Source organism: Lygodium microphyllum, chromosome 30 (genome assembly GCF_053477565.2).
Source record: "Lygodium microphyllum isolate KBCC chromosome 30, Lygodium_microphyllum_v1.1.10, whole genome shotgun sequence".
NCBI lineage: Eukaryota > Viridiplantae > Streptophyta > Polypodiopsida > Schizaeales > Lygodiaceae > Lygodium > Lygodium microphyllum.
In genome coordinates this window covers 78,602,981-78,612,204 of record NC_141164.1, presented here as the reverse complement: position 1 = coordinate 78,612,204, position 9,224 = coordinate 78,602,981, and the positions used below count along the sequence as shown (strand labels likewise).

The 9,224-nt window shown below is 38.6% G+C and overlaps 1 protein-coding gene across 3 annotated transcripts in view; it reads right to left on the bottom strand.

The window, feature by feature from the left end:
- Positions 1-1,160: 1,160 nt before the first annotated feature.
- LOC148010017 (ubiquitin C-terminal hydrolase 13-like) overlaps positions 1,161-9,224 on the bottom strand; it is a 71,600-nt gene continuing 63,536 nt past the window's right edge. The window contains exons 21-31 of one of the 3 annotated variants that reach the window (XM_087673165.1): positions 5,553-5,608; positions 5,261-5,438; positions 5,040-5,141; positions 4,732-4,803; positions 4,550-4,615; positions 4,087-4,152; positions 2,913-2,999; positions 2,545-2,658; positions 2,387-2,461; positions 2,162-2,248; positions 1,161-2,073 (exon numbers count right to left, since the gene is read on the bottom strand). In XM_087673165.1, coding sequence (XP_087529291.1) covers positions 2,032-2,073; positions 2,162-2,248; positions 2,387-2,461; positions 2,545-2,658; positions 2,913-2,999; positions 4,087-4,152; positions 4,550-4,615; positions 4,732-4,803; positions 5,040-5,141; positions 5,261-5,438; positions 5,553-5,608 — 945 coding nt within the window. In that variant the 3' untranslated portion in view covers positions 1,161-2,031. The remainder of the gene's footprint in view (positions 2,074-2,161; positions 2,249-2,386; positions 2,462-2,544; positions 2,659-2,912; positions 3,000-4,086; positions 4,153-4,549; positions 4,616-4,731; positions 4,804-5,039; positions 5,142-5,260; positions 5,439-5,552; positions 5,609-9,224) is intronic. The other 2 variants (XM_087673167.1, XM_087673166.1) reach the window with 2 other exon arrangements.

Sequence of the window (9,224 nt, the reverse complement as noted above, 5' to 3'; positions counted from 1 at the left end):
TTTCTTTCTACTCACGAAACTCAGTATGTCAAGTTAATTTCTAGCGTTCCCAATATCACAATAAATTAGAGTGAATACTCCTTTCTAGTTGAGATTTGATAAACATATGGATGCCCACTTTTGTCAATATAATGATGTCTATAGTGACCTAAGGAGGATTCCCACCCAATACGAAACAACAAAATAATCCATCTCAAGCAAAACATTGAAGCAAGCCATCTTCATTGGCATTATCATAAAACATTTACTGCTTTTAGTCTCTTATATATTGTGCTTACTCTCTACTCATAAAGCTTGACCTGTCAAGTCAATCACTACGTTCCTCTAAATATCACAATAACTGTGAAATCAATACTCCTTTCTATTTGAGGTCCCCTAAACACGTGGAACCACTTCTGACAATATGCAAACAGTGATGACCCATAAGAAACATCAAAGTAACCCCTCTCTTGCTTTAAAACATTAAGAAAACCATCTGCATTACCGTTATCACCAAACATTTACTACACGATTAGAACATGCTTCCTTAACACAAAATACCCATCTGTCACAAAGATGACTTAAAAAACCAGGAAACTTAGTAGCTTCCTTTTATTATTTTTCCAGGAAACTATGTAATCACGTTGAGGACATCAATTGCAGTAAAGTTTTGGGAATTGATATAATTCCAAGAATATTGGAGTTGCTAGAAGTTGATCCAATTCCAAGAATCTCCGACTTGCTAGAAGTTAGTAAGGACTCCCCAATTCAGGACATTCATAATTGAGAATTTACATTATAATAGGTGCAAAATAGCTTTCCATCTGACCCACTTCAACAGGTTCCATAAAACTTTGTCAGATTGTAACTGAGAAGACACTCCTTATCCTTCGAAAAATGAACATGGCTTTCACAATCAATTTGTAGGGGTTTTGGGACGGAAACAACACTTAACTACTCTGACAAGCAAACCCAATTGGTGGACAAGTACACTACGAATGAACTCAAGGAATGAAGTGAACATCTTACTCAAAGGTGTACTTTTTTTTAAAGCAGCAGTCATGACAAATGGAAATCAAAAATTTTATCGTGTTGAAATGCATAGATACACAAATGCTACACCGTCATTTTACCCTGATCCACACACTTATCATAATGTGAAACATCAGATGAAGTTCAATTGCAGAACTGATCACAATCTCCAATAATAGAATGAGAGGACAAAGTATAAAAGTACAGTGTACTCAAAAGCATCTTCATTACATGTAATTTACTTGAAAAGTCCAATCATCATGTAACCTGAATACATATTTGTATGAACCTGAAGACTGCTATACAAAACTTCCCCCAAATTAATCTCATAAACCCTAGGAGACACCTGCAATGCCATAATTTGTGATTTCTCAAGAACAAATCCCTGTTGACACATACCAGCACCTTCAGAAACTATAACTACGACTACATGTGGACTATCATCCTCTTACAGAGCAGTCCCCTGGAGCCCTTCTGGAGACAGTATGCCAGACCAGGTAGCAGCTTTCAAAAACAACACAGGCTGACTCGGATGACTCAAATCACTTGTCTACAAGTGTAGCAGTCGATCTGCAGCTTTCCCGTAGCAAATCATTTATCAAAACTGCTGATGTCGTTATTCCTTTCCTACAAAAGAATGGATTCGCAGAAATGCATGGCCTAGTGTCTACTGCACAAGAATCGTTAAGATTGCATAAGCCTCCTGCTAAGCTCTTAATATCCAGAAAATGCCAAAAGTATCTCAGATGGGGCCAGCCTATCTCCCGCAACATTCTGTGAGTTTTCCAGGCTGCATGCCCATCTATTTCAACATTAATGTGATGTTCTTTAGCTCTCCCATTATATGACACACTACAATATCCCAAACAAAACAGGTAATTTACAACCCAAACTTGCACCTAGTACCATGTCATCCCGAGATGGCAAGCAGAAAGCCTTAATATACTGCTTGTTCGGTAGATAAAGCAGAGGGCATAGCGGGACATGATTACACAGGGATATACACAACAGCACCATGTTTTAATTGTATATTTTTACAGCCTTCTCAAAGGTATGCCGGTTCTGCAGCAAGATAGTCCACTGACAAATCAGTATTCACAAAATGCAAGTTATGTGTGAGATGTCAAGTAAATTGAGTTAATGATTTAACCTGATTTGCCTGATGCGTTCTCTTTGGTGAGGAGTCGGTATGCTCCAAACCAAGATAATACTCCCATGCACCGTATGTCTCCTTCTTCTAGTATACAGGTTCACACAGCATTATAAATGTTACATCCAAATATAGTCAATGCAATCAAATCATAACCAAGTTAGTGTATAGACACTGCTAAGCAGCAGCATTCTGTCACCATAACCAAAAATAGTTTTTACTCACCTGGAATCTGCATGCTACAACATCTGTGTCCTGGAAATATTCAGGACGTCCTAATGATACAAATGCGAATTTCCACTGCAGAGGACCAGGGTCCCATGTTTTCAGATAAGAAAGTCACAGCTCTTGATTCTTATAATGACAGCAGGTTTGCAGCATACCTTGGAAAATTCATCATCAGGAATTTCCAACTTCTTCTGAATCCGCACCTTTATGTCAAGCAATTTTTCATTCTCTCGAACAACAAGGAAAAAGGGCTCGCCAAAGTTTTGCAGCTGAACAGTAATACAGAAATTATTTTAGCAGAGATAGAATGCTTGCCCCCAAGAAGTGATAATGAATACTAGCAAACAATTGAGGCTCTTGCCTCCAAGAAGTAATTCAAAACCAAAACACCAAACACAAAACCCACGCCCATGCGCACGCACGAGCACATACACACACACACATGCACGCACACAGAGAGGAGTCATCTGAATAAGTACCCTGTTTTAGAAAAATTAAAAAAGAACTGCATCATGGCACGCACCATTTGATTTTGGGTGGCATCCCGTGTGAAGTGGTAGACATGTAGTAATCGATCATGTGGGCCAAGATTCTTTTCTTCTTCAGGAATCTAGGAAAAACATGGTGCATAAATACAGAATTAAAAGATCGGTAACACTCTCATCCATATGATTTAAATTTTAAAATATAAAGCAATCTGCACTGTACCACTTCATTTGCACTTTGCCCGACTCTTTTGACATCATATAGATAAAACATTTGCACCTCTTCAGTAAAGAGCCATTACATAATATTAACATAGATGCTTTAAAACATTTTATCCCATTCTGGGAATACCATTGTGGATGATCATATACAATACCCTGCACTCTCCACAAGACATGAAGCTACAATTCGATATTTTGTTGATGAAATAAATGTATATATTAGTTTGCTGCAGGTGTTATTGATTTTATCAAAACATTGAATTGTGTAAATCAACCACTTATGATAAGCATATACAGGTTTTATGATTGGTATGCATTCAAATAGGAGTTCCTATGCTGATATCTAAGATTGTCTCTCATTTTTAGGTTGGACAGCTCCTTTTTCCTAGATACACTTTCTTTGTGCCATATGGAATTCCAAACCTTATTCTTGTGCATTAGCCTTCGCTGTAGGTGTTGGTGATTTTATAAAAACCTTCAGTGTTGTAAAACATTTCATGCAATAAAGCATATACGGGCTTACAGTTATTTTGCATTTAGCAGTTCTACAGTAATATATGCTCGTCTCTCATTTTTAGGTTGGAGGGCTTTATTTTTCCTGGATGTACTTTTTTGTGCTACATGAGAATCTAAAACTTTATATTTGTGTATTATCATGAAAACTACAGTTGCCCGAAGCAAATTTATTGATATATCTTGTCAGCTCATGGGTATCTCTGCAAAGCATAGTCCAAGGTCTAACAGCAGCCAGTTTATTATGATTAGAATGCTCTTAGTACTGAAGTGCTCCTAAGGTGAGCTTCTCTCAGCTAAGTGTAAATTTTATCTCAATTTGAAATTTTATCTACAGTTAGTATAGTCTTGAACAGATCTTAAGTTTCCAACAGTACTTTATATCTTATACAGATAATAAAAAATTTACAAGATATAGACAGATAATAACAAATTTACAGAGACAGCAACAAAAAACATCAGAAGTTTAGAAATTACCTCCTCAGCCCGAAGGGTCCAGTACTGATCATTTATATTCTCAATCTTTTCACTTAGGGGGAAAATCTGCAGGAGTATTTGAGTAATGCAGTACAAAGGAAAGAAAAGTTTAATCAATCTTGCCAATTTCTGTTCTAAAGAAGATAAAATTACGAAGTACTGTTACAATCTCCTGACGTATCTTAGGAATCCCCCCCCAAAAAAAAAAACTAAAAAGGTAATTTTGAAAATGGGAAGGGTAATGCTCTTTATTGCAAAGCAAGAAAGAAGATATGCGGACATATGGGGGGCGGGGCGTACAGACATGCTTTTAACTTCTCTTTTTACTTTTCTTGTTAAAGAGCAAAAGTGGGGAAGGTTTTGTTTTCTTTGTTCCATTTTTGAGTTTTCCATTTGTTTGTGGGCCATATGGATGTGGTGGGTGTGGGAGTGGGTTTTGGGTTGTTGGGACCTGCACACTGACCTTATAAATCTTGTGGTAAAAAACCTCCAAAACTCGGAGTTCAGCCTGAGGATTGGAGAGCTCCACCTTATAACAAAGATCAAAGTTTCCGATTATTTTAGTCAATACACATAAACTGCCTTTGTGAAGCATTACAGTGAATCTATAATATAAAACACTCTGCTCCATATATCCACATTCACCTTGCTTCTCAGCTCATTTATCACATCACCAACAGTGCTCTGCTTTGGCAGCCTTATGTTGTAAACTGAAACCTGGAATTGGTTGCAAAGAGGAATCAAAGACTTATAGAGCATTGAACCAAAAACTCATCACCACAGAGTATACATAAGCACAGTGGCCAAATTTCGTGGTCATAGAGCAGACTTAAGTATAATAACCAAAAATGTATACCTATAGAGTAGATTTACAACTGATAAGTAGCCCAAAATACTTATATCATTCTTATCACTTCTCAGAAGAATGGCATCTACTTTTGTTACTAGATTACCTCCTCAGTTTTGGAGTTGTGGAAGGCCACTTTCAAAGTCTTCAATCCTTGCAGTTCTGGTAAGGGTAGATCCAATACTTCAAAATATAAGATATCTGACATCTGAGAGATTAACCATAACTTCACATAGTTAAACATCGTGTTGGACCTTCAAGAGCCGTAAAATAGGGAGTGCATTTGTTTAGTCAAAAGCATGATGCCATTGACAGTTTCATTATTACCTGGTTGTAATGGATAAGCATATCACCAAGCCGCTCCACACCACGATATTTAATAGGTTGTGGTTTAGGCTGTTGCGCATAACAGTTGTGCGATGTCAGCCGAATCTTTGAGGGATCATCCACACCAACTTTCTGTGCAACTCTTTCAGTAACATCATCATAAAAATGTTGCTTTGATCTGCACATTTATCGTGCCAAACATTCAGTGACCTGGCTATGCATATCATATGGCAAGCTTAAGACTCTAGTAATGATTAGCACATCAGTGTTGAAGTTGTCCTGAAAGACTTACAGCTCCAAACAAAATTCATCCTCTTTGGGCTTGTCCAATCGTCGAAAGTGTACAACCTTCATGAGCAATATTTTTATTGTCAGCATTTTTTCACTTTGCTATCAGCATTGTTCATTTTCTTGTTAAGTGATGCCCTTTTTCTAAGCAGCATTTTTCTCCCAATAAAAGATAATGCTATTAATAAACAACTCAAAATAAAAAGAACAAGGTAAAAATATAATCCCAGCCCTCTAATGGCAAGACAGACACGGGATGTATGAATCAAATCAAGCTCCCTGCATGGGACAATATTAAAGATACCGATCATATGAAGAACAAAAGCACCAAAACAAAACAATGCATTTCCTTTTACCATGGTTCTGTGGGTTTCACATCCACATCCTTTACATTGTGTAGAGACATTAGACCATATGCAAGTGATATGCGTGTCGCTCCAATGACTTATTATAAACCGATATGTCAAGACGAAACAAATCATTCATCTTTTTTCAGAAAGTCGTGAGAGCATTTGTCAATCCAAAAGATAGGACCAAGAACTAATAGTGTCTATACAAGAAAATTTTTGAGATATCCTCGGCAGCTGTCCATATGTGATGGTATCCATACCTAAGATCGATCTTGATGAAATACTTCCCACTACAAAGTCAATCAATAAGGTCATCCACCATAGGTAGCACATATCTATTCTCAATGGCGACCTTATTGAGACCTTTGCAATCTATGCAAAAGCATATCGTGCCATCCTTCCTTTTAGCCAGAAGGATGACCACACCCCATGGGGATTTTCTAGATTCAATAAGAAGCATTTGCAAGATAGTCATGCAACTCCCTAGCTATCTCGTCCTCCTCTTTCAAGCTAACCCCATAGGGTTGATTAAGAGACAGAATGACTAGTGAGTGTGAAATCTACGTGGTCGAGAGTCATGAGTCCAAAGTCCACAGCCTTAAGTTACTGCTGAATTGTAAGATCCAGCTATGGCACCAAACAATCCTAACAATCCATACTTGGATTTCCACATATCGAACACAATAAATACAATCAACATGTACCATGTGTAGCTGAAGTCTTTGCACCAATCAACAAGAAAGAAAATTGTAACTACAATTATCATCAAACAATACCGTAATAAGTTGGCTCTTTGTATCCATGAAAGTGGCCAATCTAATGACGTGCAAAACATCGATTCTTGGAACAATCCTTGCTACAAGTCATGTCATCTTTCTACTTCTAGGAATCAAGAGTATACTAATCAGTAGTACTTGTTCTGGGGGCTTTCTTCCGCTCTGTCCCCGCAAAGGTCCAAAGGGTAAGGCCCATCGATTGGCTGCCCTACTCACCAGACTTCAATCGTCGTAAAACAATTTCAAAACAAGGTGGTTCCTTGTCTCCATGGAAGCCATGGTAGTTTGATGGCATGCAAAACATTGATTCTTGGAGTGATCCTCACTATGAGTCATGTCATCTTTCTACTTCCATAAGTCAAGAGTAGACTAATGTGGAGTTCTTTTTTTTGGGGGGGTGGGGGAGGGGGCGCTTTCTTCAGCTTTATGCTCACAAAGGTTCAAAGGGCAAGGCCCCTCGATTGGCTACCTTGCTCACCACCAAAGTATTATCAAAGTTCTTTGCATATGTGAAGACATCTCTAATAAGTAGAGGGAGTTGTGTGCAATACCTCATTCTAATATTCCAATCATAACCGAAGGAGGTAACACATGTAGAGAATTGACTATTGATCATCCAAAGGCCTTAGTCTTATGCAAAAGATCCTTAAACTATTTTGAGTACATGATCCAAGGACTTCTTCTCTAGGTCAAGCTCAAATAGCTTGTGAGAGTTCTCAATCCGATCATCACTCTCACAAAATGCCTTCCAAACATCGATTGAAACTCTGCCATGTCTCAAGATTGGGATATAACCCTACCTATCAAGCATATGCCTTCCCTTAAAGCATGGTTTGTGTATAATGCCGATGCGTTGCACGTCATCAAACTAATACAAATTGAAGTAGACCGTTCACTTGGCCAACCATGAGTCTACACTAGTACCATCACATTCCTCCTTTTTGCCTTTACAAGGATCTAGATGGAATTGAAGATATACATCATGCAAGTACCAAGTGGAAAATGGGGAGTGAGAAGCTCGACGACTTGTCATTGAATCTCTTTAAGCTGAGTTTGGAGAATCACTCCCAAGTGACAAATCCGCGTCGAACATGAAGGAAGAAGACACTTTGAGATGACACCTACGCATCTGCCTAAATTAGAGTTTTTACTTTTCTTCTTATTCTTGTTCTTCTTTTGTTCATTTCATTTATTTACTTATTTATTGCTTTATTTTTTAAGGATGTAGTTCTTTATTGTGTCCCGTAGCATGATAGAGGATTCTAGATAGAGGGGGTGGGTACAAAAAGTAAACTAACTTCCACCATGTCTTCCAATAGTGTAATGCAATAGGATGGAAAGAGTATGGTACGCAATTACAAGCATATCATGGCTACTCTATCTATGCTATGGTTGATGTTGAAGAATAGTGAGTATATCCTCAAGATCGAGATAAGTCAATTGACATCCTCCATGTGTTGGGGTTCACTCGCAATAGAGGCCTTAAATAGGGGCACATCATGAGAAACCATAATGATAAGGAGAAGTCATCGTGTTAAACGATGAGAGTAGGGTAGTCAAGTATGATCTGTCTAATCCATCTAGTCTGCAGGCATACTAGTCAAACAAGTCCTCAAACCCATCACTCAGCTAAGACTCATGGTTATCACTAGATGAGCCTAAAGTCCCTAGAACAAAAACCTCATTGCTAAGGTGGTTGCTATACTCATCATTCTCTAGCTCTCAAATAGAGATATCCTCAACAACACAAGCAATGGGTATAAAGATTTTTCAAAACCACGCCTCAAGTAAGTTTTAACTACCACCTATATGCTGCCACCAACTGCAACACCTCAAGAAGTGGCTCATCGTCCCCTACAAGTAGATGACTTGGCCAGTTGTCCTCTTTCCCTTCATACCCACATCCACAGCATACAAGAAGTGTTCTTAGGGCAAGAGATAAGTATATTAATGGTACATCTTTTCTTTCAATCACTCCATCCATCAGGGAGGATGAAGCACCTGTACTATAAGTATGTTAATGGTACCTCTTTTCTTTCAGTCACTCCATCCATTGGAGAGAATGAAGCATCTATACTTCAGCTAACTAGCACAAATAGGTTTGAGATACTTATTGATCCACTCCCTCTCCTTGTCTAGCTTTTTTGTGCACAAGTCGTTGTAGATAACTCCATGCCACCTCACGCATGAATGCACAGACAGCTATGGCCTTCGCCATTCTCTTCCATCTATCCACTCTTAGAATGTGGAAAGAAAGACTGCACTCCATGATTTGATTTGTGCATTCCTTTGTCACTTCCGAAGGAATAATAGTGGGCCCGAAATTGATCCCATGGTCCCAACAAAATGTAGCTTGTCTCTTCAGCCTCTTGGACCCATGGGTGGAGGTGGTGGAGGTGGTTGAAATGGAAGGGGAATCAGAGAGGTATATGAATCCCTTCATAGAGGCAATTGATGTAGTCGAAGAAGTGGCTATTGGTGTACATGTGTCAGGCAAGACTATCTCCTCTTGAGCTTGGGCCATACTTGCAAAGACCTTGCCCGATGCCT